Raw genomic sequence first — 14,138 nt, forward strand, 5'->3', positions numbered from 1 at the left:
TTTATTTTCTTTTGCTACAATTTTGCTCAGAACTAACGTTCCTCTCTCACTCGGTGCTTCTTCTTATAATAGTTTAATGAAAGTTCATATTTAACTTATACTCGGTAGTGATTACCAGACATACGGAAGAAATAACAATAGTTTCATGAGAACGTAGATAAATGTCGAGAATGTCAGATAAATGAAAACTTGAAATCAATAATGTGCTATGCGCCAAAAATATTATTTTGAGTGACTTAGCCTTTTTTGAAATTCAAAATTCAAAAATTCTAAATAAAAATATGAAACCCTTATTACCTTATATTAATAACTAATCATGAAAAATAATTTACATTTGCTCTTTTTATTTTTACCTTTATTAATCTATATATTATTAAATTTAATTTTTTAAATATTACATTTTCCTTTATTTCCTTCTCTTCTCATAAAGAACTTAAGTAGTTTTATATGATAATGAGCTTGGCTTTGGAACATTTTCTATTATATGGAACTATGACATTATATTATATGGAACTAACTTAATTTTTAATTTTTTAGTACACAGCATGTGTAAAAAAAGTCTTTTGATGTAAGATATAAAAATATATTTATTTATTTTGCAATACATTGTTCCATTGAAGTAAAATTTATATTAAAATTATGTACAATTTATTAAGTTTTATCTAACTAAATATTGCTATATATGTTTATTATCTCTGTATCCTTAGATATTGCAAAAAAAAACTTGAATTATTTAAAAACATATCAAATTAAATATATAATTAGATTATTTAATATGAATACGCTAAATGAGTGGGATAAAAAATTGCTTACCGATGTTTTAGACGAGGACATAGAAAATGTTTCAATTTCTTTAAAGAATGGTGCCAACATAGAAGTACAACTTTATGACCAAATGACGCCATTGCATTTTGCAGTTGAAAATGGAAGTTTGGAAATGGTTAAACTTTTATTAGAACATGGAGCAGAAGTGAACAAGTCGTCATATTTTGGTGATAGCATTTTGATGACTGCCACTAAGCGTGAAAATAAAGAGGTCCTTAGGTTACTAGAACTATTTAGTGAAAAATTTAATTATAAATGTCTTTTTGTATGAGGGTCCTGCTCATATAGACTTTCTAAAATGGTTTATTTTATTATACTTTTATAGATTTTAACAATTCTTTTACAATACAGAGCAGACGTTAATGTGCAAGATACAATGAAAAGAAACGTCCTTCACTATGCCATTATGAAAAGAAACTCGGATATATGTAGTATTTTATTAGAAAATGGCGTTTTTGTAAGTACGATATCCAAACAGGCAAGTGTGTGTGTGTGTGTATTATAAACATACAATGCAATACCAAGCAAAAATAATAATTTATCCATAAATTACAAAAGGCTTTTAGTAAACATTAATTATTAGAAAATAATTGTCTTGCACAAACACATAAAACTAGAAAAGTGTGACACTTCCCTTAAAGTTCATAGATTATGAACTTGAAGTAGCAGTGATACAACATTTTTATAACTAAAAACTTTTGATTCATAAGTTTTTATGAAGCCATATTAAGTATCAGAAATTAAAAATTATACATATATTGTATTTTTAATGTAAAATTACCAATTATACATATATTGATAAATTGAACATTTTTTTTTGTTGAAATTTCGTGTTTTGTTTCAAAAGAAATCATAATATCTAAAATATACTAGACGATCTACTGTCCAGTAATTTTTATAGATAATTTAGAAAAGAATATTTTTATTTTGTTAGATGAAGTGTGTTTTCACTTCAAATCCTATAAATAAAATTTATATTATACATAAAAAGTATAAAAAGTGTATACTTTTTGTTCCTTTTTAAACATGCTTGACAGGAATCACTCATTAGTTAACAAGGTAATAACGTAAATATTTCACTATTTTTTTTTTCAAAAGTAAATATCTTAATACGTTATACCAATATGTTAATCAATAGGTGAATCAACCAGATATTTTTGGAGAAACTCCTATATACGCAGCGGTTATTAGACGTATGGATTTAGAAATTATACAAAAGATGGTAGAAAAGGGTGGTATAATATCAAATACAGATGCATGTGGTCATACTGCCCTTCACCGCCTTATTTTAATGGCATATAAAGAAGACAATGATACAGTAAAATACATCGACAATCTTTTGTCGATTCACAAAGAGTTAGCTACTCTGCCAAGCGCTGTAGTTGATCGCACACCTTTACACGTTGTTGCATTTACCGGAAATCTCGAACTGTTGTCAGTAATATCAGCTCACACTTCTGAGAAAGACAACAGCGAATCGTTATTTAGTATTACTCCAGAAGAACTAGCAGTTGTATTTGAAAATAACGAAGTGGCTAAATTACTAGACATTGATCTAGAAGATGACGAAAGTCTACTAAGAGAATCCATATCTGATTAATTGACTTATTTTTGTACATTTTAAATAAACATTCTAAATAAATAAACAAAAAAAAAAATTAAAATTTTATGTACATTAGGTTATAAGACTAAAATAATTTATAAAATAAACTTAAAGCATCTAGAGAGCATTTTTAAAGAAATAACATTATTATGTTTTTTTAATGTTCTTATAATAAATAATATTATATTAATCTTATAAAAATGTTTTTATAACATTATTTTTAAACAATTTTATCTAAGGAAAATATTTAGTTAATAAATGTAAATACATTTATTAGATAGACTTTTTTTTTTAAGTGTTTATTGATATTAAGTAGGAGACTTTTACTGTATTAGAGCTGCAATGACAATCCATTTAAATAAATGATATTTTTCAGATAAAATCTTTAAAAAGTCTCAATAAGTAATATAGAATCAGATTTCGAGGGTTGTAAGCAAATTATTTTGATTGGTCTAATTGAATATCACGTAATAATAATTGTAAAATTTACGACGTAGCCTGGAGCTGAGACTAAGAGATGAATTCCCATGACGAAAATAATTCTGTGTTTATGATTCAATTTGGGAAGGTAGTAACATTTCTTCTTATGTATAACTTTATACGAATACTGAGTATACCAATAAATGTTCCCACTAATCAGATTAATATTAAACATATGCTTAGAAAAATGTTTAAAACTTTTTTTTGACAAGTTTGAAAAATATATTAATTGTATAACGTTAGACATTTTTGGTAATACAGAGTTTACGATGAAATAAAAAATTTTAGTATCAGCATACGAACGTCATCAGGAGGTAACATTATTGTTTGGATTATTTAATCGAATTGTGCTGATGGCTATTTGATAAATTCAACGAGATCCGCTAAACACCTTTGAGAGATGACAAATGGACGTACAATCGTTTACATTAGCAAATAATGTATGCGATCATATTATTAATTTACAATATTAGATAGTGATTTTCGTTAGAAAATGTAGTAATCGGCCTAGAATATTTATTAAATGCATAAACTATTGATAAGATACGGTGTCCATCCCGCTGTTTGTCAAAATGATCAGCTAATTATAATTTAATTTGTGTTTTCTGTCCGATTAACGAAAAATTTTATGTCAGTCAGATTTTGGTCTTATAACTTTAGGTGTCACTATAGTATCTGTTATGATGCACTACCATTAATGCAATGCAATCGCACGTCGCAACGGTACTTGCAAAGATACCTAACCACAATCGTGCCTTGGTACCATACTATATAAAAAGATAATAAAACTACGACTGTGATGGTCATAAAATGTCTTAATATTTCAGCATCATATGCTGGTCATCTTTTCAAGACACCTGAGCATATGATCAAATACATTAGTCCTAATGAATTCCCGGTACTAGATTTTGATATTTATCACAAAATATCTTTATTGAAGTGCTACGAAAGTACTATCCAGATTTTTATCAAAAGATTTTTTACACGAGGGTGTAGCCAAAGTGGATGGATTCAATTTCTAAATTGAAAAAAGATAACTTGTTGAAGATACAGTACGGAAGAGGTATTAAACTTCTTTTCCTATAAGAAAATCTGAGGGCGTCACATTGTGAATATTATTTTGAGTAATAAACATTTATTGGCTCCATTTTTTCGTAGATTGTAAAAAATAACTGTTTTGTTTGTAGATAGATTCGGCTATGTGTAGATTAGTAAAAAAATATTTTTAATGTAACTTTAATTAAAATTGTTATACTTTTAAGTTATTTAAAATTATTATGATAATAGTAAATACAGAGTAATCGGTTTACTCAATCACTCTCGAAATAAATACAATATTGAAAAAAATTTTTGCTCTTTTTAGTTACATAGATTTATTGATTTATTATCTAATAATTAATTTTTAGTATAATACTTTTTAATTTAAATGGGTGTTAACTTTATTTTTTTAAATAGCAACATAAATATTTAACTATTTAACCATATAAAATAGGAAATAATCTAATTAAGAAAATAACTTGTCGATAACAAACTTTGGACCAGTGTTCCAGAAGTTACTAACAATTTAAAGCTACGAATGGTGGTGAGGAGTGGGTGCTGCTATTTTTATAACTAACCATTTCCTCCTGGTCGTACTCTTCGTCCGACTTAGATATAAAAATGAGAATAACTTTTGAAATTCTGGTCCAAAAGTTGTTATCGAGGTTAACTCATTTTCTTAATTAGATATTTTCTTATTTTATAATGTATGTTATCGTTTAAAAAAATAGAGTTTACATCCTTTTAATTTATAAGAGATGATTTGAAAAAGTAATATTTAGCTGATAAAAAAATTTGCTATTTTTTCAATATTGTATTTATTTTGAGGGTAATGGAGTGGTTTCACGCTGTATACTTTAATATCAAATACATTAATAATAAAAATAAAAACTGATTTATAATAAACTGTTGAAGTAAAAGTAAAAGTATATACTAAATTAAATTATGTATTATTAGGTAATATATAATAATTCGTAAAACTTGGTCCTTAAAACACTAACTTCACCAAGTCGAATTCACCGGACTTTGATTATATTTGAAAATCTCATACACATGAGAATTTGTCAATGAGGAAATCGGATCAAAAGGAGGGAGGGGCACGTCTTGTAGAAAAAAGCAAGCAGTTTTCGCTATCGACTCGAGCAGATGTCGATTTCCCAGCTCATACAAACACTACTACGACACAAGCCGTATGCTTCTTCTCTTAGTGTCGCCATCTTTTCAGAATTCTTATCACGTATTCAGTCTGTCACACGCGTTAAAAGTATTATACTATATCGTCGTCTACACGCCACATACCTATCACCGCCAACACACTTAGCACAATCCCTTTGACTATTCTCTGTGTATGTATAATACATTATAAGACTGATTGCATTCAAAGCTCGTATACCACCCTCGGCGATATTGTAACCGAATAATATTATGCATGCATAATATAGTATATAATACTCAACGAATTTTTTTTTATACTTTATTTGACAGTATACAATGATATTATACTTGTACATAAACGCAAAGGACGTCACACAACTGCGGGTACTCAGATTTTTTTTCAGAAAAAAGTTATTGGGTTAATTGTACATTAAAAAATATAAATCCTTTTAATTTTTATGACATCTCAAACTAAACATAATAAATAATGACATCTGCGAAATCCACAATTCATTTGTGAATCTACAATCCATCAGAATATAATTTGATATTTGTTATACTAGATTGGATTAAATAACCGCAATACACGCATAACATAAATAATACATAGTATATTTGTCTATCAATAACATAAATTGTAACCACAAACAACATAATTATGCATTTCTTCGAAACAAATTACTACATCAAAAAGATTACTTTATGTAACCAAAAAAAAGTTCCTAAAATTTATTCTGAATGCATTTTTATTTTAGTTTAAAAATATTGAATTTAGTATGTCATGAATTATTGAAATTATAACTAATTAAATTTAACCAATTTCCATAATTTTTACTTTAAAAACATTTAGTTAAGACTGACTTAAAAGCTTATAATTTTATTTTAAAAATCTTAACAGTCATAGTTGGAAATATTAATTAGGAAAATTAATGTGAGTAATAAAAATTCTTACCTTTCAACTAGCTGAATTGTAAACTTCTTCAGTTATTAATCTATAAAAACAAAATAAAAAGTAATTAAATTCAATATTGTAAACCTATAATTATTGTTATTTTGGACATTAAAATTTTAACTGTCTTATAGAGTTCATATTTTTAAAAACAAAAACTAATAGAAAAAAACATTGGTTTTTGAGTTTTTTCTTCTTGTTAGAATAAACATTACCAATAAATGAACACCGCTTAGTTTTTGACTAAAAAATTATTTAATCTAATTGTAACACATTATTGTTGGTGGTTTTTATTATAAAGAAAATATTTAAATTTATCCCATCTTCCATATAACAATTTTTAGTACAAAATTATTAACTGATATTGTTCATTAACTAAACAATTCGAATTTTCAACATAAAATAATGAATTTATTTTAAAATTAAAATTACATTAAAAATATTAATTAAAATCTAAACAATTTTTTTCTCAATAAGCCACAAAAATTACTAAAATAATAATAATAACATATTTTGGGAACCATTATCAACGCTAAACACAAACCGAAGCTTTTGGAAGGGTTATAGATATTTTTACATTTTATTATAGAGATATCTATTCAGTGTAAAAACATTTATTATCTTTATTAGTGTGACATCGAAATATTAACTAATATGGAACTTTAAAAAATGAAAAGCTTTTTATAGTTCATTTACTGAAAAAGTTACCCTACGAAGTGTTTTTATAGTTCTTGAAGTTTCTCTTTATATTTATTTTGTAAAGATAAAATTAAATACATTAATGATCTTAAAATAATTAAAAGTATATTTACAATGTTCATACATGTATACATTTCCCGGTAGAATAACTAAGTTAATATCAAATATAATGGTTGTAGCTTCCTGTGTTTATATGATGTTTAACAGTAAGAATTTATTGATACAAATATCGTGAACGTTAAAATTTATGCATTATATTACCTAGCTTTCTTAAAGTCTGAACATCATGTTTAAAATTTGAAAAATTTAATATAACAATTTTATTTGCTGAAATCAGATAATTAAAAATAATATTTAACTTCTAGCTGGATATTGATTTTAATTCAAACGCAATGAAAGTAAATTAATTTTAATATTAAGATAAAAATATTGAGTTTTCTATAAGTATCAACGGGGGGTAATTATGAAGACTCTTAGGCGATCTGAAGAGATGTTACTCAAAATAAAGTAGCTGTTTATTAGTGATACGACTATAGCAACAATACTTATTGGATTTTTGTGAAAACCTAAAGGTATTCTTTATATCTATTAGATAAACTAAAGTTCAATAGAAAATCAAAGTAAACTACTGTTTCATGTTATTCTTTATTTTAAATTTCCCTCTATTGTTATAAAATAAAATATACTTAAATTTATATTTTTTATAAATATTTTATTTAAATAAAAATTGGTGGGACACGGTTTTATAATAAAATATATAATTTAAATTACACATTAATAATAAGTATGGATGACTTTTATTATGGTCGCTTTCCGGGGGCAATGACTAAGCCGAAATAGTATATCATTTAAATTTTCTCTAAATTTACAACTACAGTAAGTAATAACTTGATCTCCCTTTTTACAGTATAACCAAAGCTACAGGTCTGTTCGCTATTATTAAAATAGTTAACTAAATTACATGAATATAAGGGTATGCCACAAAGCAGTCACGCAACCATCCTATAACAGTAATTTCTATGAATACTAATTGCTTTTGAAACAAGAGGTTGATGAGAGCTTGGTGAACACATAAGGTAGGAGGAGAACCATTATTTTCGTTTTTACTTCAAGCTTACATATATGCTGAAAAGTGAAGCGAGTCGAATAATAAGTTGGATAATTTCTAACAGAATTCTCAAGTTCGCATTAACATCCTTTAACGCGAGCTTTTCATAATTCAATATTACTCAATTATTCTTTGATATGTCAAGTTCCGAAATTCAGAGTTCTCACCTATTTAAATTATATATTATATAAAAGTGGTTTTTAATAGTACAGATGCAGTTTAAAAATTATTGATGGTTATTTAAAATAAAAATTTTATCAAATATATTAATTTAAACTAAAAAATATTAAAAATAATTATTCCAAAAAGCCACAAAAATGATTTAAAAAAATTTTTAAATGTTACAATCATCAGCGTTAAACACATACTGGTATTTCGACCGAAAAATACTCCTTTATCTAGTGACCTTATCACCTAGTGACATTATCACTTAATGATGTTATTTTATCTAGTCTGTTGTAACATTCTATCAGTTTACGTAAGTTTAATAATAAATTTTGTAGTTGGACAAAATTTCAATAATTAAATTACTCTTATTTTTAAACGAATCTATTGCCTTACTTATAATAAATTCATTGTAATTATTTACGTTTTAAATTATTTTTACAACTTAAATAGAGTGTGTCAAAAAATGTTAAGCCACAGGAAATTTACTAACTTCTTGATTGTTAAATATTTCATGATATTTTAGTACTTTTGCTAACTTTTTAAGTTAAATATTTTAGTTAACCACTACTGATCAACTTTTATTATATGTTGATTATTTCTTTAATAAATTTTTTTTTAATCACTTTTTATAAGTGATTTAATAAAAGAATTACCTTTACTAAAATATCGAAAATTATGCTAATTATGATACTTAAAATATCGAAATTTCTTTAAGTAAAGGTTTAATTTGATATATTTTAATTTTCAAGTAGAAATTAAATAATTTCAATTTTTAAATAATAAATTTGACATAATAATGAATTAAATGAGTAAATTATTCTCAATCAATTAATTTCAAATACTACCAATTCGTTATTTAAATATTCTCTTTGGGTTTTTAAGAAGTTTGGCATGATTTTTAATGCATCATTCAAAATTATCATCTGTAAAGTTATTTTTAAATTTCCTTCCGTACAGCAGCAATAAATCAATAATTCAAAAACAACCATGACATATACAACCTTCATAGTATCCTCTGGGATTTGACCAATTTGGATTAAACTTAGTATGAACTTCCTGCAGTAAGCAGGAAACTTATTCACCCCGTTTTGATGATAATCGATTTATCTTTTGGTCGATAGCTCACAAAACTAATAAATAAAACAAAAAACGATTCGTTTTGCTAAAATAATACGGATTATGTTTTTCACTTAAAATGGAACCTATTAGAGCACAAATAATTCGCCGTTCGATGCACTTAGGTTCCCTGGACATTGCAGGTGACGTTTGGCTTTTAACGAACTATACTAAATTTATAAACAAAAATGTTTTCGCTATTCCTCGCCTACCAACTTTACAATTATAACAATATATATTTTCCCAGTATCCGTCAAACCACCAACCTTGATAAATATAAATATTTTCAACATTTATAGACTTAGAATTTTCCTGGTGTTAGAACTATTAAGTCGATAAAAGACGAGGATGAGGAAGTGAGCGTAAATTCATACAAGCTCCGACTCGATGGAAACAGTTTATTTTTCCACGAAAGTAAAGTGAGACTGATCCAATATTTTAAATAAAAAACTTTTCATATTTTTAAAAGTAGATTCCTATAGCTCATGAATGAATTTTCATTCCACACTTTCATTTGCCAAATGTTCTAATATCTCATATATCTACATGTTCTGTAAGAAAAAACTGGTATACTTTCATTAATGATCTATTTTCCCTCACAAAAGTGGTAGTATTATTTGACTACAAAATCCTAATTTTACTTTTCACAAAAAACATAGTCAAAGCCAGTAAGAAATCTTGAGTATGAAGTCCGTTCATTAACTCTAAATCTATGGCCTACAAATGAACACTCTATCCTTTCACTAGCGGAGCATTTCTTCGTAGCTACTTTTCAAACCAGTAAAGTCAATACCACTTGCCAAAAATTCTCAGATATTGTCGATCATATGAATGACTATAACATCATAGGTTTTCGTCGAAACTACAATACAGATGCATAAATAATTTTTTGAATAACATTTATTATATTTAAGACCAATAACGATGACGTATAAAAGCTAGTACAGCTTATGGGCCTCCTGTAACAACCTTACAAGTTACTGTGGCAGTAATAACTTTGTGTATTCGCCTTGAATCAGAATAATAAAAGATTGTCGCTGAAACACGTATATAATAGTGGCTATTTTTATCCGTTCGACAACTCTAAAAAATCCGTTTTTATCTGAAAATGACTGTAAACAACGAAGATTGCTATTACGCATCACACGCAGACTAACTGGAAGAGATAAACTGTTTGCTGCTTCTACCTGTATATATTTATTTTTAGAAAATACAATAAACCAATTTCGACCTATTGTAACTTAGTAGATAAAAAAGGACACGTAATTTATTAGATTCTTACAGTTTTCGCCTCTTTTGTAGATCTTAAACGATAAGTGCTAATTCGTCAAAACAAATTAAATGATGAACAAACGTTTTAATAACGGCATATGATTATCTTCAACTTGAGTTAATCTCTTTAATTAATCTCTTTCTTGCATCAAAAAATCTTTTTACATTTCACCAAAGATAATATTAGCAAATTGAATCGCCTTAGTACCAAGAGATATTATAATGATAGGATTTTGTTTAGTTCGTACAAGAGACCATTCATTTACACTACTAAGGCTCTAAATCTCCTCTACTATATTTGTTACAAATATTATTCACCGACTTGATGACGAAGAGATCTATGCTATAACTATGCTGGAGTCAAACCGAAAAAACTTTTTAATTTTTGTATGCATTTTGAACAAGCTGCAAAAAAAATGTCATGTTGTTGTTGCTTTCAATGGTCATTTCTTGGACTTTGTTTCAAAACGAACTCTTCGGTTCCTATTACCGCACAGTTACCCACTATTAATTGTCTATTATATATATGTATATGGTCCGTACAACGTATGGAGCATGTACATTGACGTTATAATAAGTTACACTTTATTTTTAGTAATATGCATGTACTTTATTCTCAGCTTTTGCTTAATTCACAGAATATATGTTACTTTTGAACATTTCCCATTCTCCTTTATCTTACCCATTTTACTTTGTTTGGCAAATATTATTTTTTAGGCGTTCGGTCAAACGACCAAACACAAAATATCATGAATAATACATTGCAAATAAGAATAATATTAAGGAATAGTAATGTTATAAAATGAGCTAGAAGAAGATACTATATTTTTTATAGTATTTTTATTTTAGAACATCAGAAAGGACAAGGCTAAAGCAACTAAAATCATCTTATTAAATTATGAAAAAATTCAATGTTCATTTAATTCTATTATTCTACTACTAATAAAATTAAAAACATTTACTTAAAAAAAAACGTACAAAGATGTGTTATTTACTTAGAAATTACATATATTTCTTGAATATACGATATTTTTGGGACACTGTCAGGAAAAATATTTACAAATAACGAATTTAGTCAATGCAGTATGAGATTTTTTTATCTCTTATTTAAATTATAAAACGTACCGACCAATAATTATAAATATTTTACAATTGATATGGTAACATTATTCAGTTTTAGTAAATAAGAGTACATAAATCATATAAAATATTTAAAGTTTGCAATATCATATTCTACAATTTAAAAACGGAAAATGCAATGAATATGTGTGCTAAAATATTTATTTGTGATAAAGATTTGTGATCACCCATCTAAATAAGAAATAAACAAAATATTTTTAAAACATCAATCTTATTAGGATATTTTATTATAACTTAACAACGTTATTACATTATAGTATTACCTAACAGAACACGTCTTCATTTTAGTAAGTAAATATAAGTGTTATAGTTTTAATAAAAATTAGTTTGTAGAAAGAGAAAAATCATTTTTACTTGTTGATTTTGGCATAACCATTGAAACGGCTTATATTACGTAACAATGACGACTAAAACTATTTTTCAAAACAGTCGTAAATCTGTTGTTTGGTAAAATGCCACTAACTCGACACGTCCCATAGGAAATCAAGTAACTGTTAGGAATAAACAACATTGTTTCGACAGAGGAACAAGTTTCCAAATCGTAAATTACATTGTAGACGGCTGTATTTCAACGGATACTTAAAACGCGGACATTATATTTCAAATTGTAAATTTCTAATAAGAAATACAAAATTTCGATTTTACAAAAAACTCTATAAGCACAATTAAAATATAATGGCTTGTGAGTATTGGTTTTTAGTTTAGTAGGTGCTTTGTGAAAGTTCTACAATTTTAATGATAATTTTTTTTTGTATAAAAATCTATAATGTTCAGTAAAATCATAATTATAAAAATGCACATTTAATAATTAAATATCAATTGATTTACGATAATTTATTGTTTGACGTGATAATCTCTAGCTATATACATATATATTACTATAATCACATACTATGTGTTTTGTATAAGAACTGTGCATCAAACAATGACCGACCTTTTTCTTCGACAGAAAATATAAGAACATGAATTTAAACATTTCATGAAAATACGGAGTTCTTATTTTACATTTTCAACTATTAAATAATTTAATAATAGTAGTATCTTAAATATACATTATAATAATAATTACTGCATAATAAATTCTATAGTATCAGTATTTAATTATGAAGTAAAACAACAAATCTAATTCATTTTCATAAATTTCGTTACAATTCTAAATCTTCTTCAAGTTTAAAGTTGACAACATTTTTAAGCATAACTGCTAATTATTATGTTGTTATTTTTTAAAAAAATAAGGGGTGTATATGGTTATTATGAATAAATTAAACAAGTAATTAATAACTGATAAACCGAAAATTATACGAATTAAAAAAATATTTAATTAAAATAATTATTAAAAAAAAATTAAAACTATATTAAAAATATTATTCATTTTATTTAATTAATTAGCCACAAGTGGTAAATTTTTATTATATAACATAATTATTATTTTAAAAGAAATCGAGTGGCTTGCATTAAAAGATCCACTCTGTATAAACTTTTTAACAGCTAAATTTTTTCCATCTGTAATTCAATAAAAAAAAATTCTTTTAGGAGCATTATTAAAAATGTTTTATTGGTTTAAAAACTTTAAAATATACTGTATTTTTGTTATTATAATGGATTTCCGTTTCAAAGAGACGTTTAAAGTTTAGCATAACGAGAAACGAAACAGTTTGGACCTTAAAAACAGCAATTCTAAATTGTTGGTCGTTTTAGCAATAATATTTTGTTAAATTTCCCCAATAATAAGTATTATGACAAAAATAAATAACAGTTAAAATTAATTTTTTACTATGCTTAAATGAAAAATAAAGCAATTAACTAGAGCTTAGTTAAATACAATTACACAAATTTCAATTTATCTTACTTTTAGTTTGCATATTTATACAAACTATATTAATATACAGGGTGTTCAGTAAGTCATACTAATAATTGTAGTTGATTAAATTTCATTAAAAAATTTTAATTACATAAACATTTGTAAAATTTCTAGATCCGCCTTTGTTTAAAGACATAATTCATAAATATCAATATTATTTTACCTGATCATTCTTTGAGCTATTTGGTTTTTAATTAATAGTGAGAAATATTTAAAAAATGATCAAATTAATCAATATACTAACAGTTTTTGATAATTTAAGTAAAATTTTACTCATAAATCAATTTTTCTGCCATAACTATTTATATTAATCTAAGGGGACTGTAGAAATTTTTTATGACTAATCATTAAAGATTATTCATAAAATTAATTTTATTTATTTTTTATGAGGCTTATTGATATAGCTACAACTAAAATAAAACTGTTTACCAAAATTTTCTTTTTAATAGTTAGGAAACATTTTAAACTATTTCAAAGTTTTTTTTCATCAAATTATACACTCCATTTAACTCTTATAGTTATATATTATTAATATTTTACAAAACTCTGCTTTCTAACAAGATTGAGACTAACCTAAATTCAACAATATTTCTTTACATTTTACAATTTATCATTAAATGTTCTAGTAAATTTAGTATTTGTAATTATCATTATAGTAATATAGTGTAATATAGCCACATTAAATAACACTTTATACATAAATACCATATCATACCAAATACAT

General features: G+C 25.6%; 2 protein-coding genes across 7 annotated transcripts in view; one reads left to right on the top strand and one right to left on the bottom strand.

The window, feature by feature from the left end:
- The window catches only part of LOC126896323 (hemicentin-2-like), a 130,241-nt gene that overhangs the window by 57,883 nt on the left and 58,220 nt on the right, over window positions 1–14,138 (bottom strand). For 3 of the 6 annotated variants that reach the window (XM_050668999.1, XM_050669001.1, XM_050669000.1), the window contains one exon: window positions 6,054–6,093. The gene's annotated coding sequence lies outside the window, so the exon portion shown is untranslated. Of the gene's footprint in view, window positions 1–813; window positions 934–6,053; window positions 6,094–7,867; window positions 7,994–8,024; window positions 8,116–14,138 lie in introns of those variants that run through there. The other 3 variants (XM_050669005.1, XM_050669003.1, XM_050669002.1) reach the window with 3 other exon arrangements.
- LOC126896322 (putative ankyrin repeat protein RF_0381) lies at window positions 681–2,425 on the top strand. Its single transcript, XM_050668998.1, has 3 exons — window positions 681–1,036; window positions 1,151–1,282; window positions 1,964–2,425. Exons 1-3 carry the CDS (start codon window positions 683–685, stop codon window positions 2,423–2,425), a joined length of 948 nt encoding a protein of 315 aa, XP_050524955.1. The 5' UTR covers window positions 681–682.

This window comes from Daktulosphaira vitifoliae, unplaced genomic scaffold (genome assembly GCF_025091365.1).
Source record: "Daktulosphaira vitifoliae isolate Bord-2020 unplaced genomic scaffold, ASM2509136v1 Scaffold_1, whole genome shotgun sequence".
Classification (NCBI taxonomy): Eukaryota; Metazoa; Arthropoda; class Insecta; order Hemiptera; family Phylloxeridae; genus Daktulosphaira; species Daktulosphaira vitifoliae.

What these genes read in the sequence shown, in the direction of transcription:
- LOC126896322 (XM_050668998.1), top strand. Translation starts at nt 683, where the DNA reads ATGTTTATTATCTCTGTATCCTTAGATATTGCAAAAAAAAACTTGAAT. An exon ending in CTAAGCGTGAAAATAAAGAG is followed by an intron (nt 1,037 to 1,150) that starts GTCCTTAGGTTA and finishes ATACTTTTATAG; the next exon opens with ATTTTAACAATTCTTTTACA. An exon ending in TATTAGAAAATGGCGTTTTT is followed by an intron (nt 1,283 to 1,963) that starts GTAAGTACGATA and finishes GTTAATCAATAG; the next exon opens with GTGAATCAACCAGATATTTT.